At 43.1% G+C, this 24,551-nt stretch overlaps 1 protein-coding gene across 2 annotated transcripts in view; it reads left to right on the top strand.

Moving 5' to 3' along the window:
- The window catches only part of LOC115174838 (centrosomal protein of 85 kDa-like), a 91,044-nt gene extending 67,792 nt beyond the window's left edge, over positions 1-23,252 (top strand). For both annotated transcript variants that reach the window (XM_029733770.1, XM_029733769.1), the window contains exons 4-13: positions 8,383-8,468; positions 12,365-12,482; positions 12,646-12,879; positions 13,047-13,199; positions 14,044-14,198; positions 14,336-14,453; positions 14,803-14,853; positions 16,126-16,227; positions 18,011-18,194; positions 20,593-23,252. In XM_029733770.1, the coding sequence (XP_029589630.1) occupies positions 8,383-8,468; positions 12,365-12,482; positions 12,646-12,879; positions 13,047-13,199; positions 14,044-14,198; positions 14,336-14,453; positions 14,803-14,853; positions 16,126-16,227; positions 18,011-18,194; positions 20,593-20,756 (1,365 nt within the window). In that variant the 3' untranslated portion in view covers positions 20,757-23,252. The remainder of the gene's footprint in view (positions 1-8,382; positions 8,469-12,364; positions 12,483-12,645; positions 12,880-13,046; positions 13,200-14,043; positions 14,199-14,335; positions 14,454-14,802; positions 14,854-16,125; positions 16,228-18,010; positions 18,195-20,592) is intronic.
- The last annotated feature ends 1,299 nt before the right edge of the window (positions 23,253-24,551 follow it).

The following is a 24,551-nucleotide window of genomic DNA, read 5'->3' as shown; positions in this document are numbered from 1 at the left end:
AGCGTTCAGCAGGCAGCAGCCCGATGTAATGACTTGAGCTGGTAGCAGCTGTTACTGTTGGTACTGTAATTGGTTGAAATGACTGTGTGGAGAAAGAGAACAACAATGGTCTTTAGATAGAAGCCTGTTGCCGGATAGACAGATATATACAGTATGGTCTTGCTGTAGGACCAGTGACAAGGAGAGGTAACCTGATACTGGGCCTAGGGGTGGATGCTGGGGTAAGGCTTAGGTCTCTCTGCGGTTGGTGCATGAAATTAAACCAATGCAGTATAAAAACGTGGGTGTGGTGTGAGGTTAGCAGGCCCGCGGTGACACACTCAGCCAAAGGGCGGTCGGTGTGTTGTGTGTTATCAGCTGGTAGGGAATGACAGCTATGCCTTAGACCAGGCATTCACCCCTAATCTTAAAGTAAATCCCCCCCAGGCCCGACCCAAGAGCCTCCGACTGAATGGCGAAACACAAGCTCACCCCTCCACTCATCCCATCTCTCTTAACGTACTCTCTCACTTTCTGTGTCTCTCCCTCTCTTTCTCTCTCAAGTGAAGAGGCTGATCTCTTTCATTGATTCCCAGCGAAAGTGGTATCCAGCATACAATGCCATTTAGTTTTTAGTTCCATGTACAAAATCGACCATCATCCATCAATGTTATTTCAGCGGCAGTAGAGCCACACTCCAGTGGGTTTCATACTGTTAACTGAGATGATCAAAGAGGGATATGTCAATGAAGTAAAGAGGGCTATTAAGAGTTAGATAGTGGACTGTTTTATCAGTATTGGTGCCTTAGTGACTAGTGTGACCTCCTAAAGGTGATGGAGAATCTACTGAATTGGGAATTTCCTTATGCTGGATGCATCCCCAGTTCATTCCCTTGTGTCCTCATTCTCTCACAGCAAGGTCACTGAGAGAGGCAGGACAGGACAGAAACCACTAGTCCCAATTTAGACCTTGGTCTGTTTGGACAGTGACTTCCGCTCCTCAGGGTTGTTCCTGCTCCCAGAGACACACGTAGTTTCCTCTACACAGGGACATCTCCTCAGCTTGCCATGCTTGGTATTTACACTCTATTTAGACCAGCCTAAAACAAAAGGGAGTTGGGGCTTTCCTCTGTTTCCTTTGCAGCGAAACACGTAAACACTAATGCTTGCCGATATTGTCAGAGCTAACGAGCATTGACGTATGTTTTTAGCCTTGTCCCAGGCCGGCTGTGTGTCTGTGTTGTGATGAGAGGGCCAAAGCCAGCAGTGGGACCCAGACAGAGTTCAGGCCAGCCCCTGTGGGCCCCACTGGCCTGTCTTACTCCGGCCTGGCCTGTCTTATCCTGGTCTGACTTACCCTGGCCTGTCCTGGCTTCTTCACACAGCTGCTCAGTGTTGTGGAAACTCCCCACCTCTTGTTTGTTGTCACTACAGAATAGCCTCATGGGGGGGGGGGGGGGGGGGGAATAGAGAGACAGAGACAAAAGCTCTACAGCTGATTCCCAGCAAACCAAAATTGGTTCTGTGAATGTTCCTACAACATTCATTAGGTTAACCTAAATGTTCTCATAACACAAACACTGTCCAGTTATGCTTATGATTATACAATGTTTGTTTAAATCTTTCACCTGATCTTGCAAGAATGCCCCAGAAGACATTTTGTCTGTACTTTAAAGGTTCCCAGAATGTTTCATTAGTTTGTGGGAACAGAATGGGGACATCACAAAAGATATGTTCCCCACATTTTGTTTGCGGCACTATGTTCTAAAAACATTACTGGGACATTGTGTTATTACATTACCAGGAAACCTAATAAGAATATTCGGGGAATGTTCTGTAGTGGTTGTGCATACATTTTAGTGAGTTTTAGGAGATCATTCCGTTTAAAACATTTTGTTATCAAAAACATTCTTTGAATGTTTTGGGGATGTTGTCATACTAATGTTAGATAGAATCCTAACGAGAACTTAAAGGTGCACTTATGTAGTGATTGTATGATTTAATAATAAATGATTGTATTTTTCTAAAAAATGTTTTTAATAATTAGCCTAATTTCAGTTTGTGACAAAAAAAATAAAGTATAGTGTAGACAATCATTGTACCATCTTACCCGCTTTTAAATATATTTTCCATAACCAAAAATATTTTATTTTCAGCTGTTTGAAGCTGGTGTACGAAACCAAAGTTAAAGATAAAAAACAAAACTTAAGAACGGGAAGCATAGAAATAGCGCACATATAACTGATCTACCGCTTCTTTGACTTGCTTTCAATGAGAATGACAGATCTATAACGCACATTTCTACGTGAATTATGTCGGGTCGCCCAAATATTGCCGCTTTAATGGGAATGTTAGCTAATGTCCTGGTAATGTTTCCGGTTTGCTGGGGAGGGCATTAATAGGAGAGGTATTTATAACCTGGCGGCAGGCAGGTTAACTCAAAGTCTGACCGTCACTGGAATTATTTTAAAGAGAAGATTACTGAGGGGTTACACACATCTGATAAGAGGCGCTGTAAAATGAAGAATGTGATTATGTGTCCAGGATCCATGTTATTGATGTGCATTTTTTGTGCACATAGCACCATAGCATCTAGGGCTACTAAGGCTGAGGTGGATGATGACTGCCAGACCACCACAGTTGTCAGAACGAGATCCTAGTGTTGTAGACACAATGTCCAGTCCACCATATCAGGATACCTGTGGGATTTTCTAGGGTTTTAAATGTTTCTGTTGAGCTATACCCTGAGTGTAGGAACACCTTGCTAATATTGAGTTGCACCCCCTTTGCCCTCAGAATTGCCTCAATAGTGTCGGGGAATGGACTCTACAAGGTGTCGAAAGCGTTCCGCAGGGATGCTGGCCCATGTTGACTCCAATGCTTCCCACAGTTGTGTCAAGTTGGCTGGATGTCCTTTGGGTGGTGGATCATTCTTGATACACACGGGAAACTGTTGAGTGTGAAAAACCCAGAAACATTGCAGTTCTTGACACACTCAAACCGGTGCGCCTGGCACCTACTACCATACCCTGTTCAAAGGCACTTACATATTTTGTCTTGCCCATTAACTCTCGGAATGGCACACATACACAATCCATGTCTCAATTGTCTCAAGGCTTAAACATCCTTGTTTAACCGGTCTCCTTCCCTTCATCTACACCAGGGTTCCCCAACTGGCAGCCCATGGTGGTTTTCAGTGCAAAAATAAATACTATTTTTTTAGGGTTGCACTATATATCAGTGAACATATCGGAATCGGGCGATATTAGCTAAAAATACCAACATCGGTATCGGCCCGATGTCTAGTTTAACGCCGATGTCAAAAACCGATGTCAAAGCTACCGTGCATACCTATTTAAGAGGTACGTAATGACGCCACGTAAAGTTTTGGGCTACACGTGCAACACAGCATTCCTAACCTAGCCCACAATGTCTGCTGTGTGGATCGAGCAGTCAACAAGTCGAGCAGTCATTTGAAAGAGTAAGAACATTTCAGCGAGACAACTCAAAGGTGAAATCCATTAAAGCCAAGATAATGGAATTCATTGCCCTTGACAATCAACCGTTCTCTGTCGTGGATGATGTTGGCTTTCGCTGACTGGTCGAGCACCGGTGCGTTATTTTTCAGATGTTACCCTACCGGAGTTACACAGTAATAGCGTCACTGCTCTTAGCTTCACGACATATATACCATGGAACGCCGTTGGGTCTTTGCATGTCAAAAAAGATACAGTAGCACTGTCAAAGCTGTACAAAAAAGTCTGCAAACAAGCAAACACCGGCCACGAACGATGTGTTTACAATACCGCGTTAGTAATAAAGCATAATTTGTTCAACCGCAACTTCTGGGGTAGCTAGCTTTAGCTTGGTACCTAGCTAGCACCAAATACAACCAGCCTGAAAATAATGACCAGTAGAAACTGCAATAATTTTCATTATTCTTAGCAATGATTTAGGAATCCTTGTGAGTAGCTATGTTGCCACTTATTGTTCGCCTATTGAAATTGAACTTCAGTTCATGAAAATAAATAGCTAGCCAGCTACTTAAACCTGTTGCCCAATGCTAAAGTTATAAGCAGCCAGCAAGCTTCATCTGGCTAGTGAGCCTCGACCGGACCGGGTTATATGTTGTGAAGCTAGCCACAATAAGGATTAGGCACAATAGGGGAATTTGCGGTTTGCCTTCAAAACAAAAGTATGTAATTGACAGTGATCCAAATTAATACAAATAATATAATTATGCCATACTTTTATTTTGAAGGCTAACCGCAAAGTCCACTATTGTGGCTAATCCTTATTGTGGCTAGCTTCACATAGTTGGGTCCGACCACCACTAATCAAATAAGAACTGTCTTAAAAATTAGGGTTATTTTAGATGATGACACCTAGCTATATAGTTAGCTAGTTAACTATAGCTACTGAAACAGATTATGTCGTTTTGCTATGTTTTGGGGGAAGAACTACATTGTTTGCATGAGCTAGCTTTTTTTTTTAATGACCAGCACTGTAGGTGCGCGAGACAACTTTACCAGCATCATAGCATACGTATCGATGAATCGTTGTGACATATGAAATACGAGTGATAGTGTAATCAATGTGTAACAACTACGTAAAAAATGTATTATTTGACGTGCAGTCATATTCAGATCCTGATTGGTCAACAAGCTTATTTGACACGAAAATTTGTGTTATTTGGCGTGTATCTTTGACACGCAAAGACCCAAACGGCGTTCCATAGAAATCCTGGTTGAGAATGAAACTACTGAACAAATGAACAATGAAACAGCACAGAAAGTAAGTGAAAGAAATAGGTTTTGATTTTGTTTTACTGGTAATTGGTGTAATCTTTATTTAACTCGGCAAGTCAGTTAAAAACATATTCTTATTTACAATGACGGCCCGGACGACGCTGGGCCAATTGTGCGCCGCCCTATGGGATTCCCAATCACGGCCCGATGTGATATAGCTTGGATTCGAACCAGGGACTGTAGTGACGACTCTGCACTGAGATGCAGTGCCTTAGACCGCTGCGTCCATGTGTGTGTGTTAACTATTTAACTGTACTAGAATGCTTAAAAGGCCGCTAAAATGTTAAATATCGGTTATCGGTATCAGTTTGGTTTTTTTTGCCAAGGAAGATATCGGATATTGGTATCGGCCAAAAATGTCATATAGGTGCATCACTACATTTTTTAATTTTTTATTGTTGGACATAAAAGACTGTAGCTCCAAGAGATTGTAATTATAAAAATCTGTTCCAAAGTATTCCCACGCATAATAGAGAGATACATGTGATCGTATACAAATGTAAGCAATGTTTGAAATAATTATGTTTAGTCAAATATTATATCTGTTTGGGGTTCTTGCGATCAGTTTGCAGTCTACAAATGATTTGTAATTCTGTTCCGGCCCCCGACCATCCACTCAAGAAACAATCAATAAAGGATCATAGCTTTCACCTGGATTCACCTGATCAGCCTGTGTCATGGAAAGAGCAGGTGTTCTTAATGTTTTGTACACTCAGTGTATGTTACAGCTTAGATGTAGCAGCCTCCCATACAATCCATTCATCCCTTTATGGAGACTGAGACCAGCTTATAATATGAAGGGTCACGATCAGTCGGCAGAAAACTGCAGAGACCCATATAAAACAGAGGCGGTAGTAACTGAATTTCTCCATACGAAAACTCATTTTTGTCTTTCCGTTTAAAAAGATGATCATGCCTCTGAACATGACTCAGCTCTCTGAAAAATCAAGCTATCTTTTTAGACTGTTAGAGTATTTATCTGGTCAATATGTCATTGTAGTATGTCTGTTTGTAACAGTGTGTTATATGTGAAAATGTGTTCATATTATAAATTGCATTTTAATGTTTAAGGACTCTTGGAAGATTAGTCCAAATGAGGACGAAAAGAGATCCTAATAAAATCAAATACAATCAAATCTCTGCCCTGTGCTCCTGCAGTAGCTGGTAGCGAGGACATACCTGACCTTATAATGGGACCTTTTCAGCACCCTGTTAGAGGGGCATAGCGTGATCTCTTTGACAGCTCCTCACCAGAGCCCTGCTTAAGCCCAGCCATCTGGCACATATATCTTGTTATGCTATATAGTCTTGTTATTTTTTATTTTATTTAACCTTTATTTAACTAGGCAAGTCAGTTAAGAACAAATTCTTATTTACAATGACGGCCTACCAAAAGGCCTCCTGCGGGGACGGGGGCTGGGATTAAAAATAAACATAAATAAAAATATAGGACAACACACACATCACGACAACACAACACTACATAAAGAGAGACCTAAGACAACAACATAGCAAGGCAGCAACACATAACACAGCATGGTAGCAACACAACATAACAACAACATGGTAGCAACACAACATGGTAGAAGCACAAAACAGGGTACAAACATTGTTGGGCACAGACAACAGCACAATGGGAAAGAAGGTAGAGACAACAATACATCACGCAAAGCAGCCACAACTTATTCTAAAATATATATATATATATATATATATATATATATATATATATATATATATATATATATATAATTTATCAATCTACACACAATACCCCATAATGACAAAGCCAAAACAGGTTTTTAGACATGTTTGCAAATTAATAAAAAATTAAATACTGAAATATCACATTTACATAAGTATTCAGACCCTTTACTCAATTCTTTGTTGAAGCACCTTTGGCAGCAATTGCTGGGCACACCTGTATTTGGGAAGTTTCTCCCATTTTTCTCTGCAGATCCTCTCAAGCTCTGTCAGGTTCGATGGGGAGCGTCGCTGCAGAGATGTTTGATCAGGTTCAAGTCCGGGCTCTGGCTGGGCCACTCAGGGACTTGTCCCGAAGCCACTCCTGTGTTGTCTTGGCTGTGTGCTTAGGGTCATTGTCCTGTTGGAAGGTGTACCTTCAACCCAGTATGAGGTCCTGAGCGCTCTGGAGCAGATCTCTCTGTACTTTGCTCCGTTCATCTTTCACTCGGTCCTGACTAGTCTCCTAGTCCTTGCCGCTGAAAAACATCCCCACAGCTTGATGTTGCCACCACCATGCTTCACCGTAGCGATGATGCCAGGTTTCCTCCAGACGTGACGCTTGACATTCATGCCAAAAAGTTTAATCTTGGTTTCGTCAGACCAGCGAATCTTGTTTCTCAGTGTCTGAGAGTCCTTTCGGTGCCTTATTGCAAACTCCAAGCGGGCTGTCATTAGCCTTTTGCTGAGGAGTGGCTTCCGTCTGGCCACTCTACCATAAAGGTCTGATTGGTGGAGTGCTGCAGAGATGGTTGTCCTTTTGGAAGGATCTCCCATCTCCACAGAGGAACTCTAGAGCTCTGTCAGAGTGACCATTGGGTTCTTGGTAACCTCCCTGACCAAGGCCCTTCTCCCCCGATTGCTCAGTTTGGCAGGACGGCCAGCTCTAGAAGTCTTGGTAGATCCAAACTTCTTCAATTTAAGAATGATGGAGGCCACTGTGTTCTTGGGAACCTTCAATGTGGTACCCTTCCCCAGATCTGTGCCTCGACACAATCCTGTCTCGCAACTCTATGGAAAATTCCTTGGACTTTATTGCCTGGTTTTTGCTCTGACATGCACTGTCAACTGTGGGACCTTATATAGACAGGTGTGTGCCTTTCCAAATCATGTCCAATCAATTGAATTTACCACAGGTGGAGTCTAATCAAGTTGTAGAAACATCTCAAGGATGATCAATGGAAACAGGATGCACCTCAGTTCAATATCGAGTCTCATAGCAAAGGGTCTGAATACTTATGTAAATAAGATATATTTGTTTTTTATTTTTAATACATTTGCAAACATTTCTAAAAACCTGTTTTCGCTTTGTCATTATGGAGTATTGTGTGTAGATTGAGGAAAAAACATTTATTTAATCAATTTTAGAATAAAGCTGTCAGAAAATGTGGAAAAAATCAAGGCGTCTGAATACTTTCTGAATGCACTGTAGTCTTGTGCTATATAGCCTTGTCATGCTACAAGAGATTAGTCACCCACTGATGCAATGTTCAAGAGACACCCGCCTGCCTGCCTGGCCGCAACACCCTCTCCCACATGCCTGCATAGAGGAGGGCTAGGTTATACAGCATATACTGTAGGAATGTGTGAAGGCACCGTGTGTGGAGTTGTACGTGGGCTTTGAAAACAGATGGAACGTTTTAATTAAGCTGTGGCTCATGTGTTTGGATAGGGACTACAGTAGATCAGGGACTACATTAAGTTAATGAATGCAAAATGGCTTTTGGCTAGTGGAGTCGCTTGCTTGGGTGTCTCTTAGTTAAACCTTTATATTGTTGATGATGATGTGGATTGGCCTGTTTACTAGATGTTATTGTAAATGGGCTGATCGACTTGTATGTTTCTTGTGCAGATGCTGGGCGGAGCCTCGCTTCCTGTGAACACTCTGGTGAAGATCAAAGAGGGTCTGCTGCGACAGAGAGAGCTGGAGATTGACAGGTCAGTAATACAGAGCACAGAGGAGGGAGGCCATTTAAACGCGCAGGGCTGCACTGAATCATTGGGCAAAGCAGGGGAATGAATTAAGCCTGGAGAAAAACACACCAGAACAATTCTAGGAGGACCACACCAAAATCAGTCTTATTGTGCTGGAGCAGCAAACATGTCTGACTGAGTCTCTATGCACCTCATTATATTCCACCACTGTGTCTGACTCTGTTCGTCGCAGTAGGAAAAGCACTGTGAGAGAAAGTGTCCCTTCCCTTCGGGGTGCCATTGCCCAGGGGAAGGTTAGTGCACTGTAGTCTCTGATATGATGGGGCAGTACTGCATTCATTTTTCTATGGGCCACACACTGTCACTGTCACCCCCTCGAGGCACACAGACACACATATTTTCAATGACCTTGAGCAGATGTCAGTGTGGCGGCATGCGGCCACACATGTCCGAGGTGTCCCCTTTCAGAGTGGCAGGCTGGCGCTGACAGGACAAGCTGGGCAGTGCCAGGGGAGGGGAGTGGACAGGACAGGGTCACCTATCACCACCCACCCATAGATTACTGTAGGAAATACAGGCAGAGACACAGCAGACACACAGCACAGAGACTTACCCTGCCGCACCGACACATAGACTGGCCTTAACATGAAAGGTTGGGCCGACTTTGAATTGGAGGGATCAGTGTGTAACCCAGCCATTGATTTATATATACACTAGATGACTGATTCGGGGCACTGTGTTGAAGTCACCGTGCCACCATCTTGGAACTCCCCCACCAGTGTAAAAAAATATATATTTTGGAAGCTATAGAAATGCATTTATTAATGTCTACATTCATTTTTGCCACACTTATTCTATTACAGACACATTAATGCATACTTTAAAATGATATACTGAACAAAAATATAAATGCAACATGCAACAATTTCATTGATTTTACTGAGTTACAGTTCATATGAGGAAATCAGTCAATTGAAATATATTCATCAGGCCCTAATCTATGGATTTCACATGACTGAAAATACAGATATGCATCTGTTGGTCACAGATACCTTAAAAAAAAATGGGCCTCAGGATTTCGGCAAAATATCTTTGTGCAATCCAATTGCCATTCATAAAATGCAATTGTGTATGTAGGAATATGCCTGCCCATGCCATAACGCCACTGCCACCATGGGCCACTCTCTTCACAACGTTGACATCAGCAAACCGCTCGCCCACATGACGCCATACACGTGGTCTGTGGTTGTGAGGCCAGTTGGACGTACTGCCAAATTCTCTAAAACGATGTTGAAGGCGGCTTGTGGTAGAGAAATAAACATTCAAATCTCTGGCAACAGCTCTGGGGGACATTCCTGCAGTCAGCATGCCAATTGCACGCTCCCTCAAAACTTGAGACATCTGTGGCATCGTGTTGTGTGACAAAACTGCACATTTAGTATTTTTTTTATTGCCCCCAACACAAGATGCACCTGTGTAATGATCATGCTGTTTAATCAGCTTCTTGATATACCATTTAAAGGTGAAATGCTCACTAACAGGGATGTAAACAAATTTGTGCATTTTTGTTGTTGTTGAGAAATAAGCTTTTTGTGGGTCTGGAAAATGTCTGGGATATTCTATTTTAGCTCATGAAACATGAAAAAAAGAATAATCTATATATTTTTGTTCAGTGTATTATGTGAGCTAAACAGAAAAATTCCTACTCATTCAACAAGTGCTCAGCATATGTGGGAACTCCTTCAAGAGTGTTGGAAAAGCATTCCAGGTGAAGCTGTTTGAGAGAATGCCAAGTGTGCAAAGCAGTCAAGGCAAAGGGTGGCTACTTTGAAGAATCTATATAGTTTGATTTGTTTAACACTTTTTTGGTTATTACATGATTCCATTTGTTATTTCATAGTTTTGACGTGTTCACTCTTATTCTACAATGTAGAAAATAGTAAAAATAAAGAAATACCCTGAAATAAGTTGGCGTGTCCAAACTTTTGACTGGTACTGTATATATAAAACTATTTTCCTTAAAGTATAATTAACCTAATGTTACTGGCCCCGCTACAACAAAATACTTAAATACATATAATTTTGTCCTTGAAACATTGAATTGAAATACTGTATAATTCCATTCATTCCTATGGAGGACTGTCCCTACTGGGGAGTGACAATATGGCCGACCGATGGCTTCAAAGCCCCTCAATTGCCAACACATAGCATCTGCAATCCAGGGTTTATATACATATTTGAACCCAGCCCAGCCTGCTCATTCTTGAGACTGGTCAATTGTTGGTACCTAGGTGTTATAGTGAATTAGACAAGATGCTATGTGCATTAGATATGGGATTAACGGTTTCTTACCATTATGTTTCTAGCCATGAGTTGGGTTAACAGTAGGGTGTTCAGGGTGTTCAAGGTTTGACTTTCTCAAGTGTATGCCTCCTTCAGAGGGGTTGGGTTAAATGCGCAAGACACATTTCAGTTGAATGCATTCAGTTCAAAGCTAATTTCACCACCAGGTGGCAGTCTTAACCAAACCTACATACACTGATTATACCAAACATTAAGAACACCTTGCTAATATTGAGTTGTACCCCCCCCCCCCGCCCTCAGAAAAGCCTTCATTCGTCAGGGCATGGACTCTGTAAGGTGTCTAAAGCGCAGGGATGCTGGGCCATGTTGACTCCAATGCTTCCCACAGTTGTGTCAAGTTGGATGTCCTTTGGGTGGTGCACCATTCTTGATACACAAAGGAAACTGTTCAATGTGAAAAACCCAGCAGCCTTGCAGTTCTTGACACAAACCGGTGCGCCTGGCACCTACTACCATACCCCGTTCAAAGACACATCTTTTGTTTTGCCCGTTCACTCTCTGAATAACACACATACACAATCCATGTCTCATTTGTCTCAAGGCTTAAAAATCCTTCTTTAACCTGTCTCCTCCCCTTCATCTACACTGATTGAAGTGGATTTAACAGGTGACATCAATAAGGGATCATGGATTCACCTGGTCAGTCTTTGTCATGGAAAGAGCAGGTGTTCCTAATGTTTTGTAAACTCAGTGTACATGTGTAGTATCTTAATTTGACCAGTTTCTCACAGCAGGAAAATATACCTGCAGCAACAGGAAATGTAAATTATTATGTGGATTATAATGAATGTGCAGTTTGTAGAGGTTGATACATTTTTAGCCACGATAAATCTGACATTTTAAAGTGGGAATTACAAACTTTAGAAGGTTTTTTAATCCTTGAATACACTACAATTGATTTAATATAGTATATCGGTACACAGCATTTAGTATTCCTACCTTGATCCAGTAGCATTAATCAACACCCCCCTTTTATTTTGCTGAAAGGCAGAAAATGACAAGGTAAGAGTTACACACAAGCATTATGAGCTGATTCTAAATATGACATTCTTTCAGGGCGGGGGGTTTAGGGGAGTGAAATTGTGCTTGCCTCATCAGGATAGCATGCAGGCAGCTGGCCCACCCTCCACTAGAGAGAAATATTAGACAAGTGATTTATACTGAGTGGAGATTCTGTCACACAGCCTTAATCTTCATGTTTTACTGGCCAACCAGGGCCCAGTAGAAAGCACCGTATATTACCATCTGTCCACAACACTGACTCAGAAGTACCCAGGGCTACATATGTATGCTATAAACTCTAGTGGCATTAAGATGGATGTTATTATATATCGTCCTACATGATCCACACAGAGTGGGCATTCATTGGCCTGTTGTCTGTGTAATATGGATAATGGAGAGAGCTGGCACTGCTTATTTTACTGTACCTCATAAGATGTTTTCCCATGTTAGTATGACTTGGATATCAGTATACCTGCTTCTGTAATCAATGGTGATGTGTCACTGACATCTTATGTCTGATGTGTGTTTTGCAGACAGAAGCAGCAGATCCTACAGCTCCATGCCCGGATCAGGGACAATGAGCTGAAAGCGCAACAGGTCCTCCAGAGCCAGAAGGGGCGCTGTGACGACCCCTATCTACTTAACGCTAAGGTAATAAAACCTCATCTAGTGTATCATTAACAACCCAACCGTCTTACCTAATATACTGTTATTCCCAACTGGCAGAAGGTTTTAACATTCTTTGACATTTGTTGACATATCTGGAACTTTTTAAAAGACTGACAACTAATGTGTCTCCTTGTCTCTTTCCCAGGAGTCTCCATATGACAGTCCTGTAGCACAGCCCCACCCCCAGCTCCACCCCCAGCTCCACCCCCAGCCCCACCCCCAGCTGCAGGTCCCAGATAGGGCGAGTCCTCTGTGCTGTGACAACGGGGAGCTGGGTCGGAAGCTGGCCGCTGCAGAGCTGGAGGTCATCCACCTCAACGAGTTCCTCAAACAGAACACCCAGAAATACACAGAGGACACCAAGAAGCTGGAGGAAAAGGTGACCAAAGGGCACATTACACAGATCAACCTTAGCACCAGCCTCAACCACAAACACCAGCCTCACCACAACCCTAATCCTAATGTAGTTCATGTCCACACCCCGGATCAACCCAGTCAAAATCCTAACCCTAATGAATGTAATCAACCATTTGTCCTGCCTTTCAGATGAAGACACGTGACCGCTACATCAGCAGCCTGAAGAAGAAGTGTCTGAGGGAGAGTGAGCAGAACAAGGAAAAGCAGCAGAGGATAGAGACCCTGGAGAAGTACCTAGCTGACCTGCCCTCCCTCGATGAGGTCCAGACCCAGGCCCAGCAGGTAATTTGTCTCCCCAGCCACAGGACCACCTCAGGGGGTCCCGTCTGGCTGGCTGACCACAGGGGTTCTGCTAGCATCTCTACTGACATCTCTGCTAGTATCTCTGCTAAAGCTTCTTAGTTATTTGATGGCCATGTTAGAATTCTTTTTTTATTTTTTATTATGAGAAAGTACACGAGCTAGCCTGTATGATCTTGATTTAGTTTTAGGGTTAAGATTAAAGTCACGGTTCTGGTGAGGGTTAAAGTTTAAGGTTAGTGGTCCATTGGATTTGTGGTCACTGGTCAGAAAGCTCCTTATTTCTGCCCTCTCTAGCGTGGCCAGATAGTGAGACCCTGCTAGCGTATCTGCTAGTTAGCGTCTCAGTGCTAAGCTAACACCTGGTAATGGAGCGGGGGCATGTCTTCATTACAGCTCTGTAATCTCATTAGACCTGATTAGATCAGCCATTTCAGGCTGCATTAGTGGTAGTGGTAGAGTGGGATGGGAGTTCAGAGTGGCTATTAACAGCCTCCGGTCAACCTTAAGATAATATGTCTCCTATTGTGTTTGCCCTGTCTATCTTTACTGTAATGATAATTAAATCATCGTCAAATTGAATCTCATTGTTGTCTAATGGTAATCATGTAATACACCATCTTGCCACCAGAGGTCAATAAGAACCAAACGGTGTCAACTTTATTTAGTGGTTTGTGTGTAGTGTGTACTGATATTCCTTTGGCCAGGTCAGTCTTAGTGGTCTTTGTGTACATATGTTCCTGTGGTGTTCTCTGAGATGTGGTTGGGACAGTCACAGATAGTGTGTGTATAGTCCTAATTTTCTGTTCCTGTATGTGTCCATCAGCTGGAGGAGGGTCAGGGGAAGGCCCAGGGTCTGCAGGATACAGTGGCTTGTCTGGAGAAGAGTCTGGAGGAGGGCTGCGCCATGCTGCAGGCGAAAGAGGACCTGATTGAGACCCAGTGCAAGAGGGAGAAGGAGCTGGTGGCTGCTGTACAGAGGTGGGTCGAAAATACAATCTGCCTCTGCAACTCCTCCTTCTAGTTGTAACAGTGTGTTAAAACAGTCAGAGCTGGTAAGTTATGGTTGTGTTGATGACAGACGATGCCTTAACGTTGTCTCTCCCTGGTTCCCCCAGTCTGCAGGAGAAGGTGGAGCAGTGTCTTGAGGACGGGGTCCGGCTCCCCATGCTGGACCTGAAGGAGCTGGAGAGGGAGAACGCACGGTTACAGGAGCAGCAAGCCACCACCACCGAGGTGAGACGCAGAATGCATACAAACGCAGGGATGCATGCAGACACACACACAAAGACACACACACACACTTAATGCTAAGGCAAAGCCTCATCTAGTGTATCAGTAATAACCCAACTGTCTTACCTAATATACTGTTATTCCCAACTGGCAGAAGGTTTTAACATTCTCAAGCTTAGTCTCAAGCTTTGACATTTGTTGACATATCTGGTCATTTTTAAAAGACTGACAACTAATGTATCTCCTTGTCTACACCACAACACACAAACACACACAAACACACACAGGGTCACACAGAGAGATGAGCCAGGCTGCTACCAGACGTTTACAATGCCCCTCTGCTCTTTTTCAGCTGATAGACAATCAGAAGAACCAGATTGAAAAACTCACCGTTGAGCTGACGGTAAGATCCTGCTATTAGGGGTGTAACAGTTCACCAAACCCACAGTTCAGTACATATTGCGGTTTTGGAGTCACGGTTCCGTTTCTGATTCATAATCCCTGATGAGATCACCATCTGAAATAACAACAACTTGGATTTTCTTAAATGAAAACACCCGATTACTCATCAACGACACTAAAATAAAGTGCAATATGCGTTTAAACATGGCTCAAACATTGTATAGGCCTATGTTATGTTTTCTGACAAAGACAAAAATATGTGCACTTGTGTGACTCTCATAAAGGGGGCGTGTCTGTAGTACGGTGCACTGCAGGGTAATGTGATGTCACTGTTAAGCAGCTCTCTGTAGCCCTGGAGGTCCATCCATCTGTACGACGCGCAACACGGGGTGCGTTGACCAATTCATTGACAACTTTGGCTTTAGCTTGCTAGTATAGAGCGAGGGGGCAAAGTTGATAACGTCGCTCACTTTCACGAGGTGCTGAAACCCCCTATTCTTCTTAACCACAGAGAATAGGCTCATATCCGCGGCTGTAAACGTACCTATCGCTCGTCACGTCTTTGGCCTGGTCAAAATCAGCTGCGAAGGGCTGCTTGAATGCAGAGGGGAGACCGAAGTTGTGTTCTTTTTTTGCGTTTCCATCTTGCTCCGGTGGTAGGAATACTGGGGGGATGTCTGAGGTGTTGGTAGCTGCATAGGCTATTCTCACTGGGCAGTGGAGACATACTCTCTCTGTCCATCGTCGTTGTAACCTACTGGGAAGACAAAATGTTCCCAAACTGGAGATTTAAACGATGATGGAGAATCCTCCTGGTTCATCGACTCCACCACTCAGCATCGTACAGAACTACTTCCCGGCTGTGCCCCACAAAAGGACAGTTTGAAATGCACCAATTAAGATTTTAATTTTGATTACAACGTGCGCATAGGATCTTGTTGTTTTAACGGAATAGCTTGAAAGAAATTCAGCTCAGATTTACTCAAGAGGCATACAACGCAGTGTAGGCATAACCTATAGGCCTAGCGCTTTGATTTTCGGGTTCACAGTGCGGACCGAACCGAGGTCCCGATACCGAACGGTTTCGGTACAAATATGTGGACCGTTACATCCTTACCTGTTAATAGACTTCATTTGGGTGAACTGTATGCTTCAATCAGCTGCTGTTGTAGTAGTTGTCATGTTGTGTGTTCTTGTGTCTGTCAGTGGTGGGGATGATGAGTCATCAGAGCATTATACAGTATGTGACAGCTGTTTTATTGTTCTGCTGCAGGCTGTGGAGCAGAGGCTGCAGAAGGAGCGATGTCTCTCCCAAGAGCTCCAGCAACAGCTGCAGGGCGAAGACCTGGCTTCACTCGCCGACACCCTCCACCAGGTAACCAGCCCCACGCTGCCTCTTCAAACATGTTCAAATAAAGAAGGCTACACAGGACTACTCCCACAGAAAGTACTATTCTTGGGAGCAGACATTTTTTATTTCTCAGATTTTCCAACCCAGGGCTAGAGTGGTGTAGCGAGCTAGTATCCACAGTAGCTGGTAGCTTCCTCTCTCTCTCCAACCTACATCCTGACAGACAGTTATCTCTGTCCCAGGTTTAGCTGGTGATGGAGAAGTCCATTCACCACCATTCTGTTCCTCTACAGGCCCTTTCTGTCCTCAGATCTTTTCATAGCAGCAGAGTCATGAATAACCCAATATGCCCCCTTCAGCACCCCCACTACCACACGGACCCAATTAGAATTCATGGTGTCATTTTTCAACTCTCCCGCCCGTCTCAAGGTGAGGATGAGCCTGGTGATAAAAGGTCTGAATTCATGCAGGCGGTAATGTGTGTGTCCTGTACATAGGAGAGGTAGAGTACACACACACACAGACAGCTGACGCCCCAGAACCATACATTATCCCTCTGACAGGGACACAAAAGGCAATTATCAGCTGGAAGATTCCTCCGCCTGGCTCCCACAAGGGAAGGTCACTGGTTTGGAGAGAGGGATGGGGGAGTGTTTGTTGGCTGACCTTGCCTGGCTCTGCAGTGACTCCCAGGCAGCTCGTGTCTGAAGGGACAGAGAGATATGACGAGATGAGGTAGTCTACACAGCGCCCTGTCTAGGATCACTGGTTTTAATTTGACCGTGCTCTCCACTGCTCTGTGTGGCTGTTGAATGTTGGAGGCTGGGTATTTATCTGCACACACACTCTGTTCCCTCCAGCACCGTGTAGAGCAATTGAGAGGGGAGAAGAGAGATTTGATTGCCAGCGTTACATTTTTACATTCATGTAATTTAGCAGACGCTCTTATCCAGAGCGACTTGCGACTTAAGTGAGTGCCTTTATTTCATACTGGTCCCCCGTGGGAATCGAACCCACAACCCTGGTGTTGCAAGCACCATGCTCTACCAACTCAGCCACATGGGTGGGCACCTTTAGTTACATGGAGATGATACTGAGGTGAAAGACAAAGCTTTTAGTGGTGAAATGGCCTCCATCTTGGGAGAGCAGGAAGTTGGATAATCGGTCCGAAAAGGACTTTGCAGCAACTTTTACCTTTCGGCCACCTCTGTGGGTGTTAGTGTTGCTATGAAACCTTGTTATGATGGTGATTATTATTCTAATTTTCTCCTTGGTATTCTGTGAGACATTTTGAGACTCATTTGAAAGTGTATATTTTAACTCTTCTGTTTCAAAGCCCAGCCATGGAGAGGGTGTTGAAGTGTTGATCCACACAGGGAGACACACTGAGCTTTAGATGCCAGCGGCAGCAGTTCTCCCTCTCAAGTTCAGTTTTAATTTAAAAAATACACTCCAAGTCCTAATGTACAAATCCACTTCTGTTCAGGAATAACAGTATGGCTGTCATGTTATAACACAAAATAATGTTTATTGAGTGTTGCTAAACTCCCTCCAGCGTTTTACAATGTGTATTTATTAATAAATGCAATCTGGCAGTGACAGAGAATAAAAGCTTTTCAGCACAAAAGGATTTAGCCAATGTATGTCTCAATTCAGCAACACTTGATCTACTCTGAACTTGCACAAAAATCGGATTTAATATTTGGGGGATTTTGTGTTTTACTGAACACTCCTGAGCTCTGCTGCATTAGCGTGGTGTTTGGTAATAAACCCAGTGTTGGTCTCTAAGCTACGTGTGTTTCTACAGAACCAAAGGCAGGTGGAGGATGGCCTGGTGATTCGTCAGGGCTGCGGGGGCCAGGGGCTAGAGGCAGGGCCCCTGCTGAAGGAGATGTCCCTGTGTCTGCTTGACCTCAAGGCCCTCTGTAATATCCTCACCCAGAGGGCCCAGGGCCAGGAGCCCAACCTGGCACTGCTACTGGGCATCAAATGTAAGTAGATACATCTGGTTTAATCCTCTTAAGCTGGGGTTCAAATCCGATTGCGGCTTTGGACAATGCACCATTTAAAAGGTCATTTCCAATTGAGCCGACAATGCAGCATTTTACAGCGAATGTGGTCTCCACAAACGCAGAGACATTGCCTTTAAAACCCATATTGCCGACAGAGAGATCGGATTGAATCCCGGCCCCTCCTATCTGCACACACCCACCATGAACTACTGCCATATTCAAACCCAACATTAGCTCCTCGGACTAGCCCATCTACTCAGTTATAGGCTTCTGAATATCTACTTCATAGTTTTCGAGCATCAACAGTAATTGGGCTTTTCCACTGAGGAAGACATTACTTCACTAGCTACCTTACAGTTAATACTTCTCAACCATCTTTGATGTCAAATTACTTGAACTCCTTTTGAAATTGATGTTTGGTCCCACCTATTCTTAATTGTTTTCCTTATTCTATTCTGCCCACCTCCGTCGGCAGGATGCACTTCTTTTCCCTAAGAAACAGAGGGGGAATTAGGCTGTCAGCTCACAACAAGCTCATCTGAATACATGTACAGTTGTGGCCAAAAGTTGAGAATGACACAAATATTACATTTTCAAAGTCTGCTACCTCAGTTTGTATGATTGCAATTTGCATATACTCCAGAATGTTATGAAGAGTGATCAGATGAATTGCAAAGTCTCTCTTTGTCATGCAAATGAACTGAATCCCCCAAAAACATTTCCACTGCATTTCAGCCCTGCAACAAAAGGACCAGCTGACATGTCAGTGATTCTCTTGTTAACACAGGTGTGAGTGTTGATGAGGACAAGGCTGGAGATCACTCTGTCATGCTGATTGAGTTCGAATAACAGACGAGAAGCTTCAAAAAGGAGGGTGGTGCTTGGAATCATTGTTCTTCCTCTGTCAACCATGGTTACCTGAAAGGAAACACATGCCGTCATCATTGCTTTGCACAAAGAGAGCTTCACAGGCAAGGATATAGCTGCCAGTAAGATTGCACCTAAATCAACCATTTATCAGATCATCAAGAACTTCAAGGAGAGTGGTTCAATTGTTGTGAAGAAGGCTTCAGGGAGCCCAAGAAAGTCCAGAAAGCGCCAGGACCGTCTCCTATAGTTGATTCAGCTGTGGGATCGGGGCACCACCAGTACAGAGCTTGCTCAGGAATGGCAGCAGGCAGGTGTGAGTGCATCTGCACGCACAGTGAGGAGAAGACTTTGAGGATGGCCTGCTGTCAAGAAGGGCAGCAAAGAAGCCACTTCTCTCCAGGAAAAACATCAGGGACAGACTGATATTCTGCAAAAGGTACAGGGATTGGACTGCTGAGGACTGGGGTAAAGTCATTTTCTCTGAATCCCCCTTTCCGATTGTTTGGGGCATCCGGAAAAAAGCTTGTCCGGAGAAGACAAGGTGAGCGCTACCATCAGTCCTGTGTCATGCCAACAGTAAAGCATCCTGAGACCATTCATGTCTGGGGTTGCTTCTCAGCCAAGGGAGTGGGCTCCCTCACAATTGTGCCTAAGAACACAGCCATGAATAAAGAATGGTTCCAACACATCCTCCGAGAGCAACTTCTCCCAACCATCCAGGAAAAGTTTGGTGACGAACAATGCCTTTTCCAGCATGATGGAGCGCCTTGCCATAAGGCAAAAGTGAGTGGCTCAGGGAACAAAGTGGCTCAGGGAACAAAACATCGATATTTTGGGTCCATGGCCAGGAAACTCCCCAGACCTTAATCCCATTAAGAACTTGTGGTCAATCCTCAAGAGGTGGGTGGACAAACAAAAACCCACAAATGCTGACAAACTCCAAGCATTGATTATGCAAGAATGGGCTGCCATCAGTCAGGATGTGGCCCAGAAGTTAATTGACAGCATGCCAGGGCAGATTGCAGAGGTCTTGAAAAAGAAGGGTCAACACTGCAAATATTGACTTTTTGCATCAACTTCATGTAATTGTCAATAAAAGCCTTTGACACTTATGAAATGCTTGTAATTATACTTCAGTATTACATAGTAACATCTGACAAAAATATCTAAAGACACTGAGGCAGCAGACTTTGTGAAAATTAATATTTGTCATTCTCAAAACTTTTGGGCAGGACTGTACACTTTTCACTCTGAACTAGATAAGAGCTGTCACTTTCCCCCTTCAACCTCACTGGAGTACCCCCCCCCCCCCCCCCCCACACACAGGATCTTTCGCACAGCATGAAAAAAAAAAACATCTGACAGAAGATACACACACACCATCTCAAAACCTAGCGTATTTCACACTCACACGATGCTCATTGACAAAATTTGAAGTCTTGCCATGGTAGATTTGAGCTAAAGCCCCATCAGGTTGACGGTGTACTTCTCTCTCTGACCCCCGTAGCGATGAGCATGTCAGGGGAGGAGAACGACAACTCCCTGGTGGAGGACAGCTTGCGGGCCAAGCTGCTGGAGGTTGGCCAGCTGAGGAAGGATATTGAGGACCTGCGCACCGCCATCTCTGACCGCTACGCACAGGACATGGGCGAAAACTGTGTGACGCAATGACACACCCGCCATGAGGGGCACTGACGCCCAGCGACGGCATGCCCACTCCCCACGGCTACTGTTTCACAGCCAGTAAGGGTAGGAAAAATCCTGATTGGAGGAAGAACAGCGTTAAAAATGGAATTAGAAACTAGGTACTGTGTCAAAATGCTGTATTTTATTTATATCCAGTTTTACGTCATGGAGGTATCTAGCTCCAGCTTTCTGAATATAGGATCAAGCTGTGAATCAAGTTTACAAGGAAGTCTTAAAATAGGATGTTTTGATTTTTCAAATGTCAATTGCGCTTCCTGTGTAATAGAATGAATTCCTGCATGATCATGTACATTGCTTCATGCACAGATACGTACTTATAGCTGGAGACCCTGCCCTCACAGAAGGGAGTATGAGTGTTTGGCCCCTCCCACACAATCTCACCGGCCAGTAGGAAACTGACTCACTGCTCCTCTGTCAAGTGCCTCTGTGTGTGACAGCTTCTCCACTAATCAGCTGTCCTCTTCCTAAGTTGTCTCCAATGGCAACCCATGGCTCTCCTTTCACATCGCCACGTGTGTTATCCAAAGACGAACTCCCCGAACTCTCAGCAGCTGCCCATAGTCGAGACTGCCTAGTGGCACTTCCCTTGGCTCCACAACAAACTGGCCCACCAAGAGAGCTGCTTCTGTTCCATTTCAGTATTTCTTGTGTGTGTAAGTGGTTCGCTATTTGGGATATGAATGGTTTGCAATGGAAGATTTCAGTGATGTGGATCGCCCCATACTGGTTATTCGGATAGATATTTTTAATGAAAATGAAATAGCATGGCAATAACCCCTTTCATATTATTTGCTGTTGTGTTGAACATAATAGCATCAGGTAATATTCAGGTGTTTTTCTAACAATTAAATTCAGGAATTGTTTTTACAAGTTCAGATTGACTGGTAAGGTCAGGGCTTAATACTGCCTCCTATGACTTCAATAGGCTGCATTTACATCGACAGCACAATTCTGATAATTTTTCCACTAATTGGTGAGCTGATTAGTCAAAAGATGAATTATTGAAAGAAAAATAAATTGGGCTGCTTGTGTAAATACAGCCATAGACACCATTTGATTGAGACTAGAACTAATGCAAAACCACCACAGCAGCACTTCTACAGTATAGGCCCACATTACCTACTGGGACTTGACTCATTTTTATAAATCCATTGTCAATATAGGCACCAGTTAAACATTGAGTTTACTGAGAAATATTCCTCCAACCTCTACCACACAGAGGGGGCTCTAGATTAATGCATCCATGGGGTAATCGTTGGTTCACATTCTTCTGTTTTACTTTGACTGCTGTTCCCACTATTTGTCATAGGAACTTGCTTCATCTCAAACTAATTGGAACGTGAATTTTAGAGAGCCGGTCATGACAACCAACACATTACTGTTTGCTATAAGGCAGGGTTTCAAACTGTCCTCGGGACCCCCGGTTTGTTTTGCCCTAACGCTACACAGCGGATTGAAATGATCAAGCTTGATTGTGCAAAATGAAAACCTGCTATAAGGTGATGTTATACATTTTTACAGATTGTAATTTATCCTGGTGACAAGTGGTTAAAAATGGTCATCAGTTTAGAGCCAAGTATATTTTGCATGTCTCAATTTAGACTAATGTAGTTGTAGGGTATTCTATTATATTGTTGTATTACCAATCTTAGAAAGGAAACATGGTCTATGTAAAATGTTTTGGCAGGTTAAGATAAAGAACAAAGGTTGATTCGGGCCTAGATTCAAACCCTACCACTGAAGAGCCGAGTAATAGCAGCATTGAAAGGTAATTTCCGATTGGGCCGACATGCAACATTTACCATGATTGCAGTCTCCGCGAACATTGCCTTTAAAAATTGCACAGGTCTTCAGCAATATAGATTGAATCTAGTCCTAATCATTACATGGAAACTAATATGCATGGAAACTAATATGCAATGTCACATGCACCAGCTAGCGCCTCCCATTCAGTAGCAGATATGAAAATGTTATTGTTCTTCTGTGCCTTTTAATCTATGCAGCAGATAAGAGCTCCTGTTTCTCCCTATTGACAGGGTCTGGAGACAACTATTCTGCATGGTGTAAATAAAAGGCTACCCATCACTGTATGATTACACAATTATGCTAAGCCATAGCCACTCAGGTAAATTAAGGCCATAACAGGCTCTTGTGAAACCTGAAGAATGTACTTCGATGCACAGCATCCATTGATGTGTAGGGCTGTGCGAGTATAGTGCTCATCTAAAGGGAAATAGGTGTGGTTGTCATGGCTGTCTGTACTGGACTAGGAGCCACTGGTTGGCTTTACTGTACATAGGAATTTCTGTTTATAATGTTACGCTTTTAGTTTTGCAGCTAGATTTTATGAATGCCAAAAAGTTTATTTATATACGATGTTCCTAAAAGTGTTAAGTATTTTTCCATTTAAGGTGTGATTGTCATTTGTACAGACTGCAAATAAAATATTTTTCTATAACAGTTTGTGTTCTCGGCCAATATACGCCATCACACACTAGAGGTTGACCGATTAATCATAATGGGTAATCAGCATTTTTGGACACCGATTATGTTGCACTCCACAAGGAGACTGTGGCAAGCTGACTACCTGTTACGCGAGTGCAGCAAGGAGCCAAGTTACTAGCATTAAACTACTTTAAAAAATCTAATCTTAACATAATCACTAGTTCACTACACATGGTTGATGATATTACTTGTTTATCCTGCATTGCATATAATCGATGCGGTGCCTGTTCTTTTATCATTGAATCAGCCTACGTCGCCAAACGGGTGATTTAACAAGCGCATTCATGGGGGAAAAAAAGCACCGTCGTTGCACCAGTGTACCTAACCATAAACATCAATGCCTTTCTTAATCAATACACAAGTATATATTTTTGAACCTGCATATTTAGTTAATATTGCCTACTAACATGAATTTCTATTAACTAGGGAAATTGTCACTTCTCTTGCGTTCTGTGCAAGCAGAGTCAAGGTATATGCAGCAGTTTGGGCCGCCTGGCTCGTTGAACTATGTGAAGACCATTTCTTCCTAACAAAGACCGTAATTAATTTGCCAGAATTGTACATCATGACATAACATTGAAGGTTGTGCATATTCTGTATTTCACTGAAAGAATAAAACGTTTTGTTTTCAAAATTAGTTTCTGGATTTGACAATATTAATGACCAAAGGCTCGTATTTCTGTGTGTTATTATAATTAGATTGAGCGGTGGTAGGCAGCAGCAGGCTTGTAAGCATTCATTCAAATAGCACTTTCCTGCATTTGCCAGCAGCTCAAGCATTGTGCTGATTTATAACTTCAAGCCTATCAACTCTGAGATTAGGCTGGCAATACTAAAGTACCTATTAGAATATCCAATAGTCAAAGGTATTTGAAATACAAATGGTAGAGAGAAATAATCCTATAATAACTACCTAAAACTTCTTACCTGGGAATATTGAAGACTCATGTTAAAAGGAACCATCAGCTTTCATATGTTCTCATGTTCTGAGCAAGGAACTTAAACGTCAGCATTTATTTTACATGGCACATATTGCACTTTTACTTTTCTCCAACACTTTGTTTTTGCATTATTTTAATCAAATTGAACACATGACATTATTTATTGAGACTAAATTGATGTATTATATTAAGTTAAAATAAGTGTTCATTCAGTATTGTTGCAATTGTCATTTTTACAAATATATAAAAGAAAAGCAGATTAATCGTATGGGTTTTTTGGTCTTCCAATAATCAGTATGGGTGCAGTATCAGA

The sequence above is a fragment of the Salmo trutta genome, chromosome 35 (assembly GCF_901001165.1).
Source record: "Salmo trutta chromosome 35, fSalTru1.1, whole genome shotgun sequence".
Taxonomy (NCBI): domain Eukaryota; kingdom Metazoa; phylum Chordata; class Actinopteri; order Salmoniformes; family Salmonidae; genus Salmo; species Salmo trutta.
Note: the sequence above shows the minus strand (reverse complement) of the source record. Positions and strands in the feature narration are given on the sequence as shown.